Raw genomic sequence first — 24,073 nt, 5'->3', positions numbered from 1 at the left:
TCTGTCACATTACATCCTGCCACATTCCTTTCTCCTCCAAGGATTACGGTAAGCAGATTCACAACCTCAAAGAATGTGACAGGGATGCAGGGTCAAGTGACTGATTTTCTGGAGATGAAAGAGAGTGTAGAAATAGAGGTCGTATAAGAATGAAGAGTAAGCTGTATTGTATCATGCCCAGAAGTAACAAACCTGATCTCAGTTTTGCTGTTGTGTTGCAGATAAAGTGCGGTGACTTCTCAGCAGAGTTCATTGTTGAAGGCCTGGAATTATTATTATTAAAAATATACTTCAGTTTCCAGGGCTTCTTAAAGTTAGGATTGCTGTTGAGAGAGTATAAGCAGTTTTTGTTTTACATTTGTAAACAGCTGAGAAGCTTAAATGGGAATGGTGCCAAGCAAACCTCAACTTTAATTGCAGTTAGTAGCATAGCTGCCACAAATGTTTACTGATAATACTAAAAGGTGGCGTCAGTTTGAGTACATCTTATATCAAAATTTTAGGACCTTGTCAAGTCACGTTATATTTGTATTGGCATTCCCTTTAAATTTGAAATAGTTAACTGAATTATTTTAAGTTAGACTTCAAAGCAGTTGGCTTAAATAAATTTATTTGACTGTTTCCTCTATACTCTAATAGAAAGTATTAAAAATTCCATTATTAATGTACTTAGTTTGATTATATGTTGCATAACAAATTTCCTTCAGTTTTAAATTTGTTGCCTTTTAACTTAAGATCTCTGTTTTTGTATTATGGGAACTATTTAATAGGCATTTGATCAGTGACCATTATTGATTGCTATACCTCTAGCTTTCCCTTGCTCATCTTTCCAAATTAAATTATCCTAAACATTTTAATCTTTCTACAGAAACCGTCTTCATTTATCTGACTGCTGTTAAAGTCCTTCGGTGGTCTTGTGCATCATCTTTGAGGATGAGTTGAATAAAAGAGATTGCATTGCTCAAAATGAGGCAGTATTTAAAGTAGATGTGTATTATTTAGTATTTTTAGTATTGTCTCCCAACTCACTTTCTTTAATTTTTGCAGCAATCTAAGCAAATATCTTTGAGATATGCACACCACAGTAGACATTTCCTATAAGATTAGAGCTATTTAAGAATCCCTCAGCATGAACACTTAAATTCTTTCCAATGTGTATAACCTTTCACTTGCCTACATTAAATCTTGGCTGCTGTCAAATTACCCATTTACCCAGTTTTGTTATATCTTACCAAAGGTTTTCACAGTCCTTGACTAATCTGAATAATTTTGTCCTTGGTAAATCTTGCCACTTCATAAATCACAATCTGCTCTAAGTAGATGTCAAATGTACTTAACATCACATCTAGTATTGATCACTGGGACACCCAGATACTAAACCTTACACACCAAGGGTATGTCAATACTGAAAAGGCTTCAGCAGCACAGCTGCAGCAGTGCTTCAGGGACCCTGCCTATGCTGACAGGAGGAGTTCTCCCATTGGCATAAGTAATCCATCTCCTAAAGAGGTGGTAGCTAGGTCGACAGAAGAATTGTTCTGTTGACCTAGCACTATCTACGCTGGGGGTTAGGATGGCATAGCTACCTCTCTTGGGGATGTGGATTTTGCACACCCTTGAGAGAGGCAGCTTTGCCGATGTAAATTCCAGTGTAGACCAGCCCTAAGAATTGTTCATTTAGTCCTTGTCTTTACACCTCATAGTAATCTGTTTTTTATCATGATGGAACTTCTCTTACTTATGTTTATCAAACAGCTTTAATAGCTTATAAACAAGGACTTTCTCAAAAGTCTTTTGAAAATCTAAATAACAACCTTATTTTGTTAACTTTCAAAGCATGCTATCTAATAGGAAAATGGTTAATATTCCAAAACCTATACTGGTTTCTCATGTTGCATATGTACCAAGCTACATTACTGCCAGAGCCCCTTTCTAGACTGTGATTCTACAGCTGAATAACCTGTCACAGAATTCCTTCAGAATATAACCTTTCATTTAAAAAGAAGTTTCTAGTCTTTTTGATCATGACATGAACCTCCCAAAGATAAGCTGAAAATAAAGCAATGCTCTAATATCTGTACTCATTCTGAAGCGATAGTTCTTCAATGGATCAAGTGCCCCAGTGGTCTCATTACTTACTCCATAATCCCAACCATCTCTCAGATCTCAAACCTCAGTTGTCCCTGACTAAACTGCCAAAATAAATAAATAAAATCCACCTTCTCCTTACCCCTTGGGGCAACTAGCACAATTTTTGTGTTAAGTTATGTGTTAATGTAAAAATCTGCAGCATGTTGAAAACAAATGTAATAGCAGTGTAAAAGTGAAGATAAAAATGTAATGAAATGGGATACAGTACTGATTGTATTACTTATTTCATGTTTAATTTATTATGAACTTTCATTTTTAATTGTTCTGAACATGCAGAATTTTCATCTGCTGCGCTGCTGTGGAAACCAGCAGGCTTTACTGAAGAACTCAAGTTCAGCTTGCATCAGAGTATATTTGGCCTATATTTAAATCTTCAATGTCTTAACTCTTTTTCTTGGTACCAAAGCATAAGGCACACTGTTCTATAACTCCCAGGATAAGCCTTAGCACCTCTTGAAAAATGGGTGTGATTCTGGAGGGCTCTTTGTTGGTGGCTTGCTGCACCAGCTCTTGTTAATAACAAATTTACATTTATTCTCCAGCTCTTTCAGAGCAATGAGAGTCCTCTGGGCATGGTGATTAATTTAAATAATTTATTGATAAATCCAGTTTATGAAATTGGGCTAAAATCTGAGGTTGAGAGAGTTGATGAGCACAAAATATAGCTATTAAATTCTCTGACGTTGTCCTACTGAAATGTATTCTGTCTTCACATCTTATTGTAATTTCCTCTGCCGTGGTATGCATTGGCTTGCAGAACTCCACATTCCTTTATCCAAAACAAACACGGTTGTCTTGTTTTCTGGCTACTGTCCACTTCATTCTGTTGTATTGGTGACAGAGTATTGCTCTAGGGAGAGACTGGAGCTGGCCAATGATAGCAGCTGTAGGAAAAGTATGCAATTGATCACTCCAACCTATCAAAAATGCTGAGAATAGCCAGATTTTTAACTTGCATCTTAAGTGATTTGACTGTAAAGAGTAATGGTAAATTGCAAGGGATCAAACTGGACACAGGCATCTAGGAGTGTGCTGAAAAGATCTGGATCAGGCCAGATGAAATGAAAAACTTAATAAAGAATTTCTCTGTGAAAGAAGAGGAAGGAAACAGTATACTGTAAACACTCAGGAGAGAAATGTAAAAAGGATCTAGAGAAATTACTAGATGAGTGAGATATCTTTTATTGGACCAACTTCAGTTGAAGAGACCAGCTTTTTAGATATGGGAAAGATAATCAGAGTGTCACAGCTAAATACCAGGTGAACAGATTAAGCCTAAGAAGTTAACACATGTTGCAAGAGACCATTAGAGATGAAGTGGCAATTAACACCTCTACAGTCACAGGACAAAGGAGGGTTAGTAAGTTAGAGATTGTTATGAGCCACAATACCAGTGTCTCTATTGAGTTCATGATTTTTAGTTTCTATCAAAGTTATGAATTTAAGTTACCAGATTTGTCTTTTTGAAGGTGTCATGCAGATTTCCTTTGAAGACAAGGACTGAATAGGTCATATATTGTGTTATCATTTTGTGAAAAGTGTTTGCCCACGGATGATAGGGTGTTTTTGTTATTTTTCTGTGTGAGTTCATTCAAGAACATACTGATTGCCTCTCAGGTAGTTGTTGTTGGGGCATTTGATGCACTGGATAGACATTGATAGGACCCATGGATCTTGAAAGGGAAGTTGTAGGGCGTACTGATCATCTGAGCAGTGGAGATATGGCTACAGGTTTTGCATCTGTTGTTATAGCTTCTGATGGTGAGCTTGCCTAGTTTGTGGGGTTTGAAGGCCAGAAGAGGTGGTTTGGGAAAGATTTCTTTCAAGATGTGGTCCCCATCAAGAATGTGTTGCAAGTGTTTGATACCCCACACAGATTATAGTGTGGAGTGGTAAGTGATAATTAGAGATGTGTAGTTGGTGGGTGTTTTCCCTTTATTGAAACAGATTTTATATGGGCATTTGGGTGGCCTGTTCCATGTGCGGTGATCCATGGGTTTCTTGTATACATCTGTCTGTACGGTTCCATTGTTGAAGCTGATTATGGTGTCCAGGAGGTTGATGCTGCTGTGGGAGCGTTCTAGAGAGTTTGATGGATGGGTGGCGATTCTCTAAGGAGAAAGTGTGGGATATACTCCTTCACACACTTAAAACCGCCTTAACCAAACAAGGACACTCCAGTGGAGAAGTAGATTGCATCATGGAAAGGGCCATCCAAATATCCAGAGAGAATCTGCTTCAATACAGGAAAAAAAAAAAACCCACCGACTGCACACTCCTAATTCTCACCTACCACATCACACTGCAATCCTTAGGGGGTATCATTAAACAATTACAACCCGTACTTGATGGACACCACATGCTGAAATTAGTCTTTCCCAAATCCCCTCTTTCACCTTGTCTCTCTCATATCTGGGGACCAACGAGCTTTCAATGTAATACAACAAAGAAAGCCACTCTGAAATCAGGGCTCATCACTGACTAAGAAGGTCATAGTACTGATCTACATGGCAGTAAATCTTAACTTTTAAAGTTTTTAACTGTCTGTATTGATACACTAGTATATCCATTGGCCTGGAAAGAGGATTCCACTATAATATGTAGCCTCAAACTCTTAAAGGCTGATATAAGTTTTGGTTGTTCTATGTTTGGCATTTTCTATTATCCAAGCAAGAAAGCAGAATTTATTAGTTTTCTCTTAGGAAGTTCCATGAACCCAAGCATCAGCTGTAAGAATGCAGCTATCTGTTTTTGAAATAGTAAAAAATTTTGATTTATCAATATTGTCTTGGAAGGTTTTTGTTGGGGAAAACATGTTTACTGTGAGATAGATGTTATGTGCTTTTCTACTATGGATTTGCTTATGTAAAACTACTCTTCCTTTGATATTTTTTTCAAAACAGTCAAAACTTGTTGTGTGATGTGACAATAGTAGCTGAAGACATGGAAATTGCAGCTCATAGAGTCGTGCTAGCCGCTTGCAGCCCTTACTTCCATGCCATGTTTACAGGTATTAAATATTTTTAACACTTGTTACTTCTAACTATCAGCAGACTATGCTGAAGTGCACAGGCAAAAAAGTTTTGGTTTGCTATGTTTTATATGTAAATAAGACTTTAAAATTAGAGGAACCTTGTATATTTCATGTTTGTTCGTTCTAACTTTAAAGGGAACTAGCAACTTGAAATCTGGTCTCTTCGTATAAAAGGAGTTGGGTGCTTCTTTTTCCTCTAAGTCCTCCTGACAGTTCTTGTTGTTTGTCTCTTGTTTTATTTATTTTATTTTTCTATTCCTTTTTCTGGGTCAAAGATGCACACAAACAGGGGAAACAGTAGAAAACAACTATGCAAATTGCGGTCATATGTTCCAAGTAAAGGAGAAAGAGATAATTCTCCTACTTTTTCAGCAGTAATAATCTTCTGTAACTGTAGGTTAAATCACTTTTTCTAAACTTTAAGTAGGTTGTGTTCCTTTAACATCTCTTCTTTCCCCTAAGTACATTCCGGAGTCCCATAGTGTCGTAAGCTGTTAGACATGAAAACTTTCAGTGGCTTTGGCAGCCTGTAGCTGGAGTGCATATTTTGGTATTCTTTGGATAATTGATTGACAGATATGCTGTGCACTGTTGCCATAACTTTTCTGTACAGGCTGCATGCTGCCTCCTCTCAATCCATGCTGACCAAATTGCTACTATATTCCTACACCTGGAATGCTAGAGGGCTTGTAGGGAGGGCTAAATTAGGTTCAGATCCTTAATGCCTCTCAGTGGATTTCCAGTGTTGTGGATTTATTTCTTCGTTGGCTGTAAATTACTTTGAAACCCTCTCATGGAAGGTGGTGTCAAAATGAAAATTATTATTAAACATGGATGTATTATTTTATTTTAAAATTTCTTGGTTATTTCCTCCTACCCTGTGTGACAGTCTGGCCCCTAATGTTTCCTTAATTTTTCTTGATGACATGGGACATAAGAAATAATCACTATTGTATCCATCTTACAACTTCAGTTATATTTCTGAGATGGGACATACAGGTAAAGAATAAAAAAGATTTTGATAACTAGGTTTCAAATTAGGATCAGAAGTTCTAGGATATACTATTATGTATTGGGAAACAGGAATCACTTTACTGAGATTAAGATGTAAATTTAGGATAGACTTGATTTGTTTATGATATAGAATTGCCTGAAATCTATTAACATTTTTTTTTTCTGCTAGGACTGATTCATCTTCAGTTTTGTGGTTCTTTCCCCACCCCCTGTTTTTGGCTAAATATCCACTTAGTGCAGCATAGAAATCACATTTAAAGAATCCTCCAATTATTAATTCTTAAGTGTACAGTTGTGATTGATACTACCAGTGAGTGTTGATATTTTTATCAGATTAAAAAAAATCTATCTGGTTTTCTGTTAAACTCAATGAAAGCAACTTTTTCTGTTATGTTTTTTCCATCTGGTTGATAATGCAGAAATGCAAGCCTTTTAAGCCAGCTCTGTTATAAATGCTGAGTATTATTATCTCACACATTCAAAATGTCTGCATGTAAACAGACTAACTGTTTATTCAGTGAATCAGTTGGTGGGAGTTTTAAACCCAACACCAGTCTTGCTTCAAGGATTGGCAGACTACGAACTACAGGTGAAAATGCTTCCTTCCAATAAGAATCAACCATGCTGCCTATACTATATGGCAACTCTCCAGTGACAATGTCCTACATTTAATCTTTAATTCCTATTTATGTTACACTTCAAATAACCCACATTTCCACCTGTTGAGCTGCAAGTTTCAGTCACTTAACTGGTTGCAACCAAAGGGAAGAATGAAGAAATTTTCTCCGTTCTTTCTTCATCCAGAGATATAATTGTAAATGCTAACATTTTGGAAGATGTTAAACCTTGCACTTCAGGGTTTACACCAATCCCTAATTACGATGGATTGGGAGGAGATATAATGTGAAGGACAGATTAACCTACATTTCATAATGTGAGGTTGCATGCATCTTCCTCTGAAACTTCTGGCACTGGCCACAATCAGAGACAGGATACAGGGCTAGATGACCAATGGGTCTGATCCAGTCTTGTATTTCCTATGTTTCCTCTAGGGCCTAAATTCTGACAAAGAGGAACTCAAGAGAAGAGGCAGGAAAGGAGAAGCTTCATCCTTCCTAGCCCTGGCCTCTCTAGTGGGAGAATTATTCCCCTGTCCAAAGATGGTACCTGACGAGTGGCAGAAGCAAGGAGCCCTGATAAAGAGATTTTCAGGTTCTGTGGTGATAGGGGCCACATAAGTACCTTAGATAGCTTTTTAATAACTTCAAAGAATCTGGGTTACTCTACCTTTAGTCTCTCTGTGTTGGAGAAGCTTGGACTAGGTTATGTAGGAAAACTGAATTAATTCCTTTCTCTCCTACCACCAACTTGGTGAATTTGAGCCATTTTGATGTTGCTTTCCAGTTACAGACTGAACCTCCAAAAAGTTAAAATCTAAACAAAAGATGCATAGGATGTGACTCCTCGTCAGGCTATCATTGATGGTCAAGTGTGATTGTATCATCATCCTACTGACTGGCCCACAATAGAGAAGATTGTTAGTACGGCTGACAGCTAAAGATTCTCCTTTAGCTTGAGGGAGAAATATGTTTTTGAAGCTGAAAGTCCGAGTTCTATTATTATTAGATTATACAAAGCAAGGAAAGGGGAGGCGGTGCCTAGCCAAGGTTTTAGGAACCCCTGCCATAAATTCTGAAAACAAAACCAGATTGCCTACAGAACATCAAACTCCCTGCGCTCCCACGTCTGTTTCTCTCAAAAGGACCACCTCCACAGTAGTCTGCATAAATAGATGCATTGTGCAGCTTGCTTTGAAGATCAGTATTCTTGGGCTATTTCAGCTCAAGTGTCTACCAATCACAACTGTTTCAGGATAGCAAGAAGAGAGATACAGGCTCTTAAGTAGCCTTAAATTCAATTCAGAAGCCAGCAGGTGGCCAGTGCTGGTCATGGAGCACCAATGGCATGTGGAGACTCCATGTAGAGCCCACTTCAGTAATCCACTCTTGAGGTGACAAAGGTAGGCATGGATCACAGCAGATCCAGTCACAATCTTCTGGCCAGCCACAGATGGCAAAAAGATTTTCTGAACACTGTTGCTGTATATGAGCATCCAACAATTGCTGGAGAGCCAATACAAATCCGAGACAACACACCCGGAAGCATGGTGGAAATGTACCCTCAATCAAATGGAAGCATATCAGCTTTGAAATATCATCTGATCGCATTCCTTAGCCTACAAGCATTACCACAGTCTTACCTGGACTGAGTTGAGACATCTAGTCCTCATTCATGCCCCATTACCTCTTGGACACTGGGCTAGATGGTCAACAGCACTGGGTGGGTCAGGAGAGAGAGAAAGAGCTGAGTGTCATCAGCACACTGAAAAAACTCCACATCATAGTACCCAAAAGGAACATAAGTGACTTCCTCCCATTGCTGTCTGGAAGTTTTCAGCCAGGAAACAAAATGAAGCTATCCAAAAGCAGCACCATCCACGCATGCAGTCTGCAGGCAAGCTAATACACTTCATGATCAACAATATTGAAGGCTGCTGATGGAGCTAATAGTAGCAGCATGGACACCTGATCTTCATGAGTTGTTAAGAAGAGAGAGTCTACCAATGTAAGCAATGCAGTTTCAGTTCCAGCCCCAGATCTCTAACCAGACTGACCCAGGTTAGGTGATCTAAGGCAATTAGGTACTCAGTTGTTTCATGACTAACTTCTTTATGGCCTTAATTCATAATGGAATCCCTGTTTTGTCTGGGATTCTTCTAACCATGAAACCAGTGTTCTACAATATGGTGATTATCACAGAAACAAATACTTGCATTGTGAGAGACCCCAATTTTCTGTGTGTGGATACTTGCCCTGAACCCTTCCAGGAAGATTTGTTCTGGCTCATCAAATAGTTTTCATGATAAGTATTTCAGCCTCCTTAAGTTGAGTAACATACTGAGCCCAGTAAGTTTCTCTTCCCTTTCCATTTTATCTCAGTTTGAGCTCCCACTGTTGGAGGAACAGATCTGTAACAGAGGTAAAACTGCTTCAGGAATGGTGAGAAGGTGATCAAAGGAATGTTGCTTATGTTAATCCTCTTGGGGAGGCTAATTTTTTTTTAGTGGAGTTTCCACTGCCAGCATTTGAAACAGCATTTGTGCCAAGGAGTTAATAAACAAAGCAGGAGTATCATAATGATTTACCTTGTTAGTGTGTTTTGTATTTGTGTGTGACAGCGAATAGTTTAATCTAACAGCCATATTTTCAGTAATTACCTACATTGTGTAAACCATGTTTTTTGAGGTAAAAGCATTAAATCACCTATCATTCCATTTACGGTAACTGTAAAAACTTTATTCCTTTTTTTTTTTTTGAGAGAGAGTTAGGAGCTTGAATATTTATTTCTAAACGCAATAAATGATGAATTTTTAACTAATCAGGCCTGAAGTGTTTCTGCTGTTGGAAATGCCAAGGGTTATCACACTGGTGTAACTTGTGATAGATCTTTGTCTAAATTAATCACACTACAAAATTTTATTGCAGGTGAAATGAGTGAGAGTCGAGCAAAGAGAGTTCGAATTAAGGAAGTGGATGGCTGGACACTGAGAATGCTTATTGATTATGTTTACACTGCTGAGATTCAGGTTACAGAAGAAAATGTACAGGTAAGAGAGTAAAGACTGCTAATAGCAGTTTCAGTGATCTGATATTTTTGTGCTTGCAAAATAACGTGATTTTTTTTCTTATACTTACAAAGATAATAGGATTTACTGTTAGAATCTTAGTCTTAAGGAAGAGATAGAAATATTAGACAGAAATTGTGTGATCACAGAACTCTTCTTTTTTCTAAAGTGCAAAATCAGTCTCCCCAAGAAATCACCTACATTCATATCCTCAGTATTGCATGTGCTGCAAAGAAAACACCAGTTACTAGTTTGTAGTGTCTCTCAAAAGATAGAGGGACAGTAATCTTTCTGCCTTGCAGAGAATGTATCAGCAAACCCTTAAATGAATAAATAAAAGAAACAAAGGGATTTTATACTAAAATCGTGTGTGTGTGTGTGTGTGTGTGTGTGTGTGTGAGAGAGAGAGAGAGAGAGAGAGAGAGAAATGTGGCTGTTCCTTGCTTGTGAAAAGTACCATTACTGCAAAGTGAAGTCCTCTATCCACAAAACAGCTACACCAGCTGTAAGATCCTCTGCACTGCTAATGAGTCTCAACGCTGACGTGGAAAATTCCCCATCTTAGTTATGGAAGGGTAGTTCACGCTCACAAAGCAAGTAGTCACACATCCTGTACTCTGGGCCTAATCCAAAGATCACTGAAGTCAATGGAAAGACTTCAGTGGGCTTTGGAGCATGCCTTTAGTGCAGTAAATTGGGTAGCCCCCATATTCATCAATTTGCTACAGGTCTTTACATGCATAGCTGACTTGCAGTTTTTACTCTGACTGTGCTAGTTTGCACTGAGCTTTTTGTCTTTAAACAAACAAATAAACCTTTCCTTTTAAATTAAAGTTTAGTTTATTGAACATTTCCTTTACTTGAGACCACTAAGACCTTGTCTACACTACAGAGTTTTGTCGACACGAGTTATGCCAACTATCAAAAACCATAATAATTACTTTGCTTGTGCATGTTCACACAACTCTCCTTCTGTTGGCAGAGTGCTGCCACAGTTGATGCTCTAACATTGACCAGGAGAGCACTGCATTGTGGGTAGCTGTCCCACTGTGCAATTTGCCACCTTCTGCAGCTAGGAGTTGGGGGAAGGCAAAGTGGATCGCAGTGCATCATGGGTGCGGGCTCAACGTTCCATGATGCAATTTTTTCTGTCCCATCATTCCATGCATTTTGCGCCATTTTTCAATGGTGCCGGTTTACTTTGCACTTGCCATCTCTGCCTGAAACGATAGATCCTGCACTGCTCTCTACTGTTGTGGCCAATATTATGAACAGAATGTGGCTCATCATGCAGTATATCATGAGCTCCCAATCTGGATAGGAATCAGAGGTGCCCCTCCTGCTGCATGCCATGGAAAGAAACAATGCCAAATTACTTTTGGCATTCATGGAGCAGCTGCACACAGTGGACTGTTGCTATTGGGCTCAGGGAATAAGCACTAAGTGATGGGATCTCATCATTATGCAGTTCTGGGATGACAAGCAGTGGCTACAGAACTTTTGGATGTGCAAAGACCCTTCCTAGAACTGTGTGTGGTGCTCCCCCAGCACTGTAGTGTAGGGACACCAAAATGAGAGCTGCTCTTTTGGTGGTGAAGTGCATGGCAGTCGCTGTGTGGAGGCTGGCAACTCCAGACTGCTGCCTGTCAGTCGTGAATCAGTATGGAGTTGCGTAGTCCTTCCTGTAGTGTGGGTTGCATTAACAGGAATGTGTAGGACCATTAATCACATGCTGTTATGAAGGACTGTGACTCTTGGAAATATGTGTTAAATAATGGATGGCTTTGTGGCAATGGGATTCCCTTCCTGCGGCGGGGCAATAGATGACACGCATGTCTCAATTTTGACCCTGAACCATCTTGCGACAGAGTACATCAATAGAAATGGGTATTATGGTATGGTATTGCAGGTGCTTATGGATCACCGTAGTCGTTTCACTGACATTGATGCAGGGTGGTCAGAGAAGGTGCATGACACGCATGTGTTCAGGAACACTGACCTATACAGAAAGCTGCAAGCAGGGACTTTCATTCCAGATCAGAAGATTCCACTGAGGGATGTTGAAATGCCCATAGTGATTCTGGGAGACCCAGCGTTACCCCTTTGTCCCATGGCTCATGAAACCTTACATAGGAAATGATAGCAGCAAGGAACACTTCAACACTAGGCTAAGCAGATGCAGAATAACCATTGAATGTGTGTTTGTTATATTAAAAGCACACTGGTGCTGTCTTTAAGGCAGGTTAGACCTAGTCCTGGTCTAAACTGGCAGTGGATTTCAGCAGCAGTCAACTGGAGATATGCAAGCTACGTAGAGTAACTTGTGTATCTCCCGTCAACTTCCTAACTTCTACCTACCGTGCTGTTCTCACAGTACTGTGCCAATGGGAAATGCCTTCCTGTTGACGCAGCGCTACTCTTCTTGCTGGGGTGGATTAACGGTGTTGACTCTGGGTTCAATTGAGTGGTCTTCACTGCCGCTCAATTGACCTGCAAAATGATTCTGCACTGCTAACAATGCCACCGGCAGCATAGACATACCCCTAGTGAGGAAAATATTCCTATGGTCAGAGCAGCTTGCTGTGCACTGCATAATATTTGTGAGGCTAAAGATGAAAAGTCCACCATTTTGTCCTTGGGGTTGATTCCGCTGTATGCTATCTCCAGCCCACCCAAAGTATCCAGAGGTCCCTTGGTGGCGGTAGTGGGGTTGCCACTGAGAATGGTGTCAAGCTCCTTATAGAATCAGCATGTCTTTAGTCTTTGACTTCCTTACCTTCTGGTACACATGCCTCAATTCCTTTCTCTTCTCATGCCACTGATGCATGTCCCATTCATAGCCCTTATCCAACATGCTACAAGAAATCTTACTGTAGATATCGAAGTTCCTTTGGATGAAGTGGAGCTGGGACTGCACAATGCCCTCCCCCACAGAGCCAGCAGATCCAACAACTCAAGTGTGCTACAAGCAGGAGAGTGTTTGCTGCGTGGAACCGCCATAGTCAGCTGGGAAGATGTGATGTGAACTCTCCATGCCGAGCAAACAAGAAGTGGAATTTCAAAAGCTCCTGAGCCTTTAAAGAGGGAAGGACGAATATCTGTGTACCTGGCTGCCTGGCAACAGAGTTCGAACAGTGGATCAGAGCGGTCAGGATGGGCGTTGGGGATGCTACCTGGAGGCCATTTACACCATCATAACCAAGGGCAGTGTCTACATTGACACTTTGTTGATCCAACTTTGCCGCAAAAAGCTCTGTGCTGCTTGTCACGGTGGTATTTATTTTGTGGGCAAAGCAGGAGAGTTTGTTGGCACAAGGAGCATTGTAGTGTCTTCATCTTCACTGTTGTTGATCCAAGCTTACTTTTGTTGACAAAACTCTGCAATGTAGACAAGGCTTAAGTCACCTATTATTGCTTGGTCCAAGCTCCTCTGTTCCCACTCTGCCAATGGCCTACTAAGTCTGGGGTGTTTTCAGGTCGAGTGGACTTTTGCTAGTTAGCTGTATATTTATATCAGTCAATATTTAGCATAATGACTTTTCCCATCCTACTCACTCAGTCAGTTGGTCTTACCTATGATTCATTCATGTCAGACACACTCACTTCAAAGACACTAGAAGTGTCACAATGAAAGAGTTTCACCAACGATGAAAAGTACAGATACAAATTTAGCTATCATTCCTCTTCCCCAATAATATTTTCTTACTATGTATCATCAAATTCAGTCCTCCCCTCTTCTTTGCTTCTGCTGCTTTAAGATTTGAAGTATCTTTTTTGGAGAGTTAATGCTGGTTGCTTAATAGGAGGTGCTGTTTAGTAAGCTGCATTATTTAGTTCTCTTGTTGCTCTTGTTACCCTCTAGCTTTGTTTCCACTGCCCTTTTTACTTCCTCTTAGCATTAAGTTACTAGCCATTCACACATGGTGTACACTGAGGGGAAAAATTGTGCATTGTTATCCGTGCCACATACTTGCACTTCAGTCTTTCATGTTCCCATTCTGAAATGGTATCTTCACATCTTACTAACTAGTTCTCTTTGTATGTTTGCTTATGGTGTTACTGTTTGAGGGCTCTGTCAGACATATAATAAATCTTTCATGATGTTGTGCTATATCCTGCCAATCTAGCAGTAGTACAGATCTCTTAATCTCATTGCAGAGAGTTCTTGCGCTTTCAAAATGACAGAGGTTTCATTAATGCTCTTCTCATATGTTCATATCAGCTCCTTTTTGCCCATTCAGGAAAAGCTTTATTCTTCAGGGGCAAAACTTCTCCATGTACACCTTGATGACACTTGATGACTTCCCAAGGTCCCTTCCAACCCCGTGTTTCCATGAGTCTATAACTTTCTAACCTTCAATGCTTTACATCAGGATGGATGGCCAAACTTCAATTAAAAATGAAGTTCTTCTTGTAAGGGCCTTTGTACACAGACTTTTCTGTCTGACTCTGCAAGCAACCTTGTGTGTTTTGGATGCTAGTGCTGTCTGAGAGGACATATTTTAGTCTGATGTTGACAGTGTTGGCTTCCTCTTCTGTTTATGGGCATTAGAAGTAAAATTTCTGTATTCTAATAGTAGTGTGAGGGATGATAAAAGGCCAGAAATTCACAGGCTTAATGCTTCTGAGTCTGATGCAGCTTTCGTTTTCACAGCTCCAGATTACCTGGCTGTTTGAAGATGTATCTAATGATGTTGGGGTTGGTAATTTATATAATGTGACCTGGTGAGTGATCTTACAGTTTGTAGTTACTTGTATATTGAAAAGACAGTCTAGCTTTGATTTGGACTATATCTACTGAAATAAGAGTTGCAGTATTGAATATCATGTTATCACATGCATTTGTGTCATGTAACTGGGTATAAATGGAAATATATTCCTCTGTCACCCTCATGTTGATTTTAGCTAGAAATATATTTTATTTGTATTCTGGTAATACTTGGATTAAGTGCTGTCCAAATACACTGAGTGCAGTCCCTCCCCAGAGACTTAGAAAGCTAAGATAAAAAAGGCTGCTCTGACTCTATTGGAAGGATAATCCAGTGGTTAGATCCCGAACATAGGCAGTATTAAACTTGTTTTAATTTGCTGTTCATATATATTGTGCTAACGTGCACTGTTTACTTAGACTTAGACATGGTCATGAGCAGGAGATCCCTTTCTTTATTAAAAGTTCTGTATAAGAACTATGTGTTTTAGGCTTTTTACAGTCTCATTTACCTGGTTTTCAGAAAAATCTTTCTTTTGTGAGAACATGCTCCTTTAAACGTCAGACTTGGCAAGAAAGTGAACCAAAAAAGGATCAGTTTCTTTTCCTGTAATGTGTAGAAACTCAATTCCTGCAGAATTACAATGCAGGTGGATTAAAGAAACTAGTGGAATACTTTGTGCACTCATTCATAGACTGTTTCCTGCATGTAAATATAAGGCTTCATTGGCCTGCCAAAATTTCCTCTGGTAAACTTAGATCATAAGCTAAAGGTAAAAGATGGCTCTTGCTAAGATTTTCTGAGTCCCTTATTTTAACATCAGTGGTAGACTTTATTTAAAGGTAAAATGTGATCTTACAAGAGAAACAAGAAATAAATCTTGAAATGATTCTAACAAAAGGTAGGAGGGAAAACGGATAAACTTAAGATTTTTGTCATGGTTTTTAGTAAAAGTCAGAGACAGGTCACAATCAGTGAACAAAAATTCATGGAAAATTCACCTGTCCCTGACTTTTACTAAAAATAACCATGACAAAATGGGGCTAATGGGGATGAGAGCCCAAGTCCTGCTTCAGAAGAGTAGAAGGGGGGTGAGATCGAGCATCCCTATCCTGGAAGCTCAGAACTCCACCATGCGATCACCTGCCCCCAGGGCAACTTGGAGTTGCAGGGTCTCCATGTGGGATCTGCTGCCCCCTGAGAGCTCCGGAACCACCTGAGAGCTCTGCAGCCCTTAGAAGCTGACAGCTTCTGCCCTGCTGCCCCAGGTCATGGGGCAGAAACTGAAAAGGATAACTTCAGAGATCTCTGGAAGTCATGGAATCCATGACTTCTGTGACAGTCTTATCCTTAATAATGGATTTCAAGAAGGCAGATTTAAGCAAACTCAGTGTGTTGGTAGGTAAGAGCCCACAGGGAGCAAGTCTAAGGGGAAAAACAATTAAAGCGAAATGGCAGTTTTTCAGAGACATTATTAAGGGCACAAGAGCAAACTATCCCACTGCATAGGAAAGATAAGAAATATGACAAGAGACCACCCTGGCTTAACTAGGAGATCTTCAGTGATGTGAAACTCAAAAAAAGAGTCCAACAAAAATGGAAACTAGGTCAAATTACAAAAAAAATAAAAATAAACAAACAGTACACGCATATAGGAACAAAATTAGAAAGCAAAGGCACCAAACAACATTAAACTAGCTAGAGACAGGAAAACATTCTGCAAATACATTAGAAGCAAGAGGAAGACCATTGACAGGGTAGGCTTGTTACTCAGTGCAATGGGAAGGAGCGTGAACAATAACAGAAAATGTGGAAATGGCAGATGTACTAAGTGATTTTTTGTTTCAGATTTCACCAAAAAGTTTAGTAGTGATTGGACATCTAACATAATGAATGCCAGTGAAAATGAGGTAGGCGCCGAGCTTAAAACAGGGAAAGAATAAGTTAAAAATTACTTACACAAGTTAGATATCTTCAAGTCACCGGGGCATAATGAAATACATCCTAGAATATTCAAGGAGCTGACTGAAGAGATATCTGAGCAATTAGCCCTTATCTTTGAAAAGTCATGGAAGAGGGGAGAGATTCCAGAGGACTGGAAAAAGGCAAATATAGGGCCTCTCTAAAAAGAAGGGAATAAGGATAACTTGGGAAATTACAGACCAGTCAGCTTAACTGCTGTACCCAGAAAGATAGTGGAGCAAATCATCAAGCAATTGATTTGCAAACACTTAGCAGATAATAAAGTGATAAGTAACAGTCAGCATGGATTTGTCAAGAACAAATCATGTCAAATCAACCTAATAGGGCAATAATCCTAGTGTGGAGGGGGGGCGATAGATGTGGTATATCTTGAATTAGTAAGGCTTTTGATACTGTCTTGCATGACCTTCTCATAAACAAACTAGGGAAATACAACCTAGATGGAGCTACTATAAGGGGTGCATAACTGTTGTAAAACCATTCCCAGAGAGTTGATATCCGTGGTTCACAGTCAAAACTGGAAGGGCATATCGAGTGGGGTCCGGTTCTGTTCAATGTCTTGATCAATGATTTCTAAATCATAATGGCAGAGAGAGTATACTTACAAAGTTTGTGGATGATGTGACCCGTCCGTGCCTAGGGTAGCCACCTGAAAATGCCAAGGTCAGGGCAGGCTGCAAAAGGAGAGCAGATTCTCCCAACACTGTGGGTGATACTGAAGTCAGACTTCCCAACCAGCCATGAATAGTGCTTTCTGATTCCCAACACTGGTTATCAAGAAGCCAAAACAAAAATATACAAAGCCCCCTTCACTGCATTTCAATCTCTGGCTCCCAATCAGCCACTAGGTCCGGTAAAGAGGCCTGTTATTTAAAACTCTATGCTCTTTACCAAAAAGGTTTCTCCTGACCCCAAAGGGTCAGCCACAGGACCAGATCAATATAAGTTTGGATCTTACCCAAAATACCACGCTGCCAGCCAATCCTTTACTAGCTAAAGCTAAATGTTTATTATAAAAAGAAAGAAAGAAACAATAAGAGAAATGTTAAAGGATTAAAGCAATCACATACATAGAAATAACTGGAAAGTCCATATATATCAGGTTTCTAGTAGAATTGTGGAGTTTGCAGGCTTGTATAGTCCCTCTGGTGTACATCCAGTACCTGGATGGGTCTGTCTTTTGTTTCAGAGCTTCAGTTCACTTGTAGATGAGTTGATCTAGAGGTAGGCTGAAGACAAATGGATGTGGTGCAACTGCCTTTTATGTCCTTTGGCCTTTGCCATGCTGCTTGTGGAAATTTACAGGAATAAGATGGAGTCCAGAATTACATGAGTAAGTCCTGGTGACTCATCAGGTATATCCCTGGCTTCTCCCCCTGGGCCCATTGTACCTGTGAATATTTTTAATGGGCCATTAAACAGGCTAGTTCTGCAGCCATCTTGTCTGGGGTGTCGCCCAGACACAGCACAATTTGAAATACAGATATATCAAACATATCCATAACTTCCATTACACACATAACACATGAACATAAACATCATCTTACTTAGCACATTATAGCCTTTTTAACAGTACCTGACACAGCATATTTTATATGAATTATGATTTCGACATACTGATGTTAAATAATATAATAAATGCCCCCTGAATCCAGCCAATGTGACAGATGATACCAAGCTGAGAGGGTTGCAAGTGCTTTGGAGGATAGGATTAAAATTCAAAGTGATTTGGACAAACTGGAGAAATGGTCTGAAATAAACAGGATGAAATTCAATAAGGACAAATGCAAAGGACTCCACTTAGCAAGGAACAATCAATTGCACACATACAAAATGGGAAACGACTGCCTATGAAGGAGTACTATGGAAAGGGATCTCCAGGTTATAATTGGTCTCAAGCTAAATATGAGTCAACAGTATAATCATATTGCAAAAAAAGCAAACGTTCTGGGATGCATTAGCAGGAGTGTTGTAAACAAGACACAAGAAGTAATTATTCTGCTCTATTCTGCACTAATAAGGCCTCAACTGGAGTATTATGTCCAGTTCTGGGTGTCACATATCGGGAAAGATGTGGACAAATTGGAGACAGTCCAGTGGAGAGCAACAAAAATGATTAAAGATCTAGAAAACATGACCTATAAGGAAATACTGAAAAAATTGGGGTTGTTTAGTCTGGAGAAGAGAAGGCTAAGGAGGACAGTGTACATGTTCAAGTACATAAAAGATTGTTACAAGGAGGAGGGAGAAGAATGTTCTTGTTAAGCTCTGAGGATAGGACAAGAAGCAATGGGCTTAAATTGCAGCAAGGTTTGGACATTAGGAAAAACTTCCTAACTGTCAGAGTAGTTAAGCACTGGAACAAATTGCCTATGAGGTTGTGGAATCTCTGTTGTTGGAAATTTTTAAGAGGAGGTTAGATAAACACCTGTCAAGGATGTTCTAGATAATATTTAGTCCTGCCTTGAATGTAGGGAACTGGACTAGAGGACCTCTCAAGGACCCTTCCAATCCTACAATTCTGATTCTAAGAATTTAAAAAAATATATTAAGACAGCATTCTATGCAAGGATGGAACTCATGTGATGCTTCACTGAGAGGGACAACAAGAAGCCAGTAAATCTAGGTGGCATGGGGTTAGTCTGTGAAACTTTCAGTGAGTTCAGTGCTGAGCCATGATAGGAATGTGGATGTTAAGAGCTGCATGAAGAGTGCTTGATGTAAATGGAGGGAACTGATGGGAATTATTTGCGATAAGGTTGTGCCAAGTAAACTAAAGAGCACAATGGATAAGATCATGATGAGTTGAGCCATGACCTATGCACTGGAATGCTGGCTAATGAGGAAGAGAAGAGAACTGCATTGTGCTACCAAAATGAGACTGCTCAGGTAGACGATGGGTAATATGAGAACTGATAGCTTATGCAATGAAATGGTAACAAGCCATGACAAAAGTAGCCCCTATCATGGAAAAGCTGAGGGAGTATCAGCTGAGATGGCTGGGTCACATGACAAGATGTGGGATATTTTGGCCAGAGAGTACAAGAGCTAGTATTCACAGGACAAAGATTGTGAGGAAGACCTAGAAAAAGGTTGTTTGAGATGCCGAAGGAGGACAAGAAGGTTGGTGTCAACTTGAAACATGCGTTTGACAAGAATACTTAGAGAAAAACAACAAAAGCCACTAATCCAAATTGATAGGACAAGGCAAAGAAGGTTGTATAAAAGGGAGATGCATAGGAGGAAGTCAAGAACACAGCTTACACAGTGCTTAGAAGGGGTCATTCTTTTATTGCCCATCTCCTAATAGCAGTCACTATTTATAAGGTTATTCAAGTATTTCTATCATAATCAGCTTTTTTTCCCCCACATGTTCAACTTTCTGAATGTTTTTTTTTTTAAATAAGGAAATTAAATATTAAACTCTTAATGCAATATTAAGGTTACATATTTTAAGACAGAATACAAAAGCTAAATGTTCTCAGACAAATTAACTTGCTCACAGCCAACTTTTCAATTCCCAGTTAAGTTATTAAATATTGTGATATAGCGAGGGCAGAAAGCAGTAGGAGAGTGCTCGAAGGGAGGTATGTAAGCCTCAGAATGCTCAGGACTCTGTTCCCTGCAGATTAGCTGAGTCATTAGGGGGCAATCAAGAGCAGCTGAGGCCAAGTAAGGACCAGTCAGGTGCTTCATAAAAACCCTCTGCTCCAAACAGACAGGGTGCGAGTTGGAGGAGTAGGAGTGCCGTGCTGTGTTGGGTTGTGTATAGGAGTGCTGAGTTCTGTGGAGGAGCAGACAGGAGGAAGGTACCAGGCTCAAGAAGCCAGAAGGACAGAAGGAGGGGGAAAATTAGCTTAGGGGAAGAGATTGCAGTTGGGAACACGGTGCCAGCAGCACATAACTGCTTCTCTTAGGGCCCCTGGGCTGGGACCTGGAGGAGCAGGTGGGCTCAGGTTCCTACCCCCTCCTCAGGGAAGATGGTGTGACCGGAGACGCCCTGGCCCACTACGAGCGGCAAGAGCGTGAGACCCACTAGGGTGGAGGTGGCTGTTTGCCATAGTATGTACCTAAATATTTAGTGTGCAATGTGGGAGAATTAGTTACTATAAGAAGCTTATGAGTAACTAACTCACCCACACTGTAGCATATGCATTTAGGTACATATTTAGTCAGGCCTCTTGAGCACAGACTTATTAGGAAAGGAGCTCATGGAGGTGGTCTTGGACACAGCCAAGGGCTACTTCTAAGGGATTTGTGGGGAGGAAAAACCCACAAAACCTATCTGCCCCTTTGTCAGAAGGTGCTGTAGGGTAAGTGATTTATGGAGACACATACTCAGACCAATTTGTGGACATGCTGTAGTGTTTTATGAACAAGTTGCAAGCAGCAGACACAATGCTGGAAAAGAGAATCACAGATAGTTGCATGCATACTTTTCATCACTCCTGTTTTGTGATCACTGGAAGACAGTGTAAGTTACAGCCTGCACAAATCACACAACTGAGACTTTGTAACATCTGACTTCTGTCCATAAATGGACAATAACTTAAATAATGTAAACAAGCACAATGCATGCATAACAAGTATATCTTGTGTAACCCTCACCACTCATCCATCTCAGAGTAGGATCCTGTCCTCTTTTGACTGCCTCAAGTCCAGGTTTCCTGTGTAACCATGACATCAAAACCCATCGCATGGACAGCCCATCATCATCAACTTCATCAAGATGACTCCTAATTCAGTTCCACTTATCTGTACTCTCCAACAGATGAGCTTTTCTTCCACCAGAACACCTGATACCATACTGATTTGGAGAACTAAATTATTTAGTTAACTCTGCCTCAACAAATTCTTTTACAACAAAGATGACAACACGACTCACAACTACCACTTCCCCATTGACAGTCCCAAGAAAAAAGAATCATGTGACTGGATACACTGCAGCAGATGAAACCACATATTGATCTTACTCTGATTGCTTAAGGATATAAAAAATTGATTGTGAAATCTTTAACAAACATCACATCCACCACAGTCTTTCCACTGCCAAGAGAACAGCTATATAGTCCCTGAAATCCAGCCACCAGATAGCGATCAAACCATCGGACAAAGGGGTACCATCATAGTCCTCATCCGTGATAACTACATCAATGAAGCCAACAGACAACTCTCCAACACCACATACTATAGAGAATTCAAAGAAGACCCCACACCACAGTTAACCCAGTAATTTCAGGATATCATCAAATCCTTCCCCAAACAACTCCAAAATAAGCTCTACAACATTTACAACCCATTCCAGGGATCTTCTAAATGCTTCCCAAGATGCACCAACAAGGGAGCCCAGGCAGACCCATCATATCTGGCTACGTCATTCAAGGAATATCAGTACTCATAAAAACCATCTTCCAACCACTCACCACACATAGAGCCAGTTTCTTCCAGGACACAACTGACTTCTTCTAGAAACTCCGCAACATTAACAACCTCCTTCAGAACACTGTCTTCACCATCGTGGATATCACCTCCCTGTACAACAACAATGATGGAGTTGCTGCCTGCCTCAAATATCTACGAGGCAATGGACAACACTTTGGCAGTGTGTTTGAGGTCAATATCCCTAACTCATACATTTCATCCTTACACATAACAACAGTGATGGATGTTAGAATGGCTCCTTGATATGCCAGCCTCTTCATGGCTGTTGAGAAAGAGGAATGTTGAGGAAGAATTTCTGGAAGAATGTATATCAGGCATGCCATTTGGTTTTATGATGCATCAAAGATATTTTTGTCCTCTGGACAGAGGACCTCACAGATTTCCACTAGAACGTCCACCACCACACAATCATCAAATTTTGTTGAGAACACTCCCACACATCAGCATCTACTTTCCAGACACTATGATCAGCTTGAACAATGAAACCCTACAGGCAATTATATACAAGAAACCCACAGATCACCACACTTACTTCTGTAGATCCCAAACACACTAAGAAATCTGTTATCTACAGCCAGGCACTCAGATACTACAGAATATGCATGAGGAGAATATATGAGGGATATACACCTTATAACACATTTTAAAGCAACCTTCACAACAAGGAGATTCCACTAGAGAAGTAGATTTGTATCATGGAACGGGCCTCCCAAATACCCTGAGTGAACCTGCTTCAGTAAAGGAAAAAATCCCCACCAACAGGTTGCCTCTAGTTGTCACCTGTGACATATTGGAACCCATACAGGGTATCAACACACAGTTACAATCCATACTTGATGGGGAACCACATCCTGAAGGAAATTTTTCTGAACCCCCCTATTCTGGCCTTCACACAGCCCCCAAACTGGCCAAGCTCATCATCAGAAGCAAGCTCCCCACAGACCAGGACACGCTAACTCAAATGGCACCAGACTTGCAATAACAACAGATGCAAAACCTGTAGACATATCTCCACTGCTAAGTGGACCAATGCCCTCAGAATTCATGGATCTTTTCCATGCCTATCACAATATGTGGTATACCTTATTCAGTGCATCAAAGGCTCCAACAATTATGTGAGTGAAACCAGATAATCACTATGTTCTCGAATGAACTCCCACAGAAAAATTATAAAAGACAAAAGCACCCTATCACCCATGGGCGAACACTTTTCACAGAATGGTCACTCAATATCTGCCCTCTCAGTCCTTGTTCTCAAAGGAAACCTGTACAACACCTTCAACAGATGAGCCTAGGAACTTAAATTTGTACTCTGCTAGATACCAAAAATCATGGACTGAATAGAGATGCTGGTTTTATGGCTCATTACAACAATCAGTAACCTACTAACCCTCCTTTGTCCTACTGACTGTAGAGAAGTTAACTGCCTGCATCACCTTGAATGGTCTTTTGCAACATGTGTTAACTCCTTATCTGTTCCACCTTGTATTTAGCTGTGACATTCTGAGTACCTTTCCCAGACCTGATGAAGAGCTCTGTGTAAGCTTGAAAGCTTCTCTTTTTCACCAACAGAAGCTGGTCTAATAAAAAATATTCCCTCACTCACCTTGTCTCTAAAGTACCATGGACACTTGTGCTGCTGTATAACAATACTGTCTTTCCAGAGATAAGGCATGATCACAGATTTTGCCAAAATAGTTAACCTGACCTACTCTCAAAACAAGGATTGGATAAAAGGGTAGTGAACTTTGTCAACAACCTCTTCCCATCAGTAAGACTTCCTCTGGTTGAGGATGAGGTAGCTCTGCTATTCAACTGGTAGTCTCAGCTGAGCATTCTTCCACAACAGAATCCATCTGTGAGAAGAGATGTTTGTGTATTTATATACTGATGATACTTCACCACTGTTTAGAATCAGAAGTCAGACACAGATTCCGATGCCTATTCAGCGCTTCTGGCTTGCATTGTGAATAATCCACTTTTTTCTAAGAAAAAGTTGATTTGATACAAAGGACTATATTATACTGCAGCTAGGTCAGAGAAGGATGCCTGAAA

General features: G+C 40.2%; 1 protein-coding gene across 3 annotated transcripts in view; it reads left to right on the top strand.

Moving 5' to 3' along the window:
* KLHL2 (kelch like family member 2) overlaps nt 1-24,073 on the top strand; it is a 102,185-nt gene that overhangs the window by 7,776 nt on the left and 70,336 nt on the right. For 2 of the 3 annotated variants that reach the window (XR_010920487.1, XM_067551790.1), the window contains exons 3-4: nt 5,055-5,161; nt 9,745-9,866. Coding sequence is in view for 2 of the 3 variants with exons in the window: in XM_067551790.1 (XP_067407891.1) it covers nt 5,055-5,161; nt 9,745-9,866 (229 nt within the window). In the remaining variant the exon portion in view is untranslated. The remainder of the gene's footprint in view (nt 1-5,054; nt 5,162-9,744; nt 9,867-24,073) is intronic. The other variant, XM_067551791.1, reaches the window with a different exon arrangement.

The sequence above is a fragment of the Emydura macquarii genome, unplaced genomic scaffold (genome assembly GCF_026122565.2).
Source record: "Emydura macquarii macquarii isolate MOO-44397 ecotype Brisbane River unplaced genomic scaffold, CSIRO-AGI_Emac_v2 contig_1363, whole genome shotgun sequence".
NCBI lineage: Eukaryota > Metazoa > Chordata > Testudines > Chelidae > Emydura > Emydura macquarii.
Note: the sequence above shows the minus strand (reverse complement) of the source record. Positions and strands in the feature narration are given on the sequence as shown.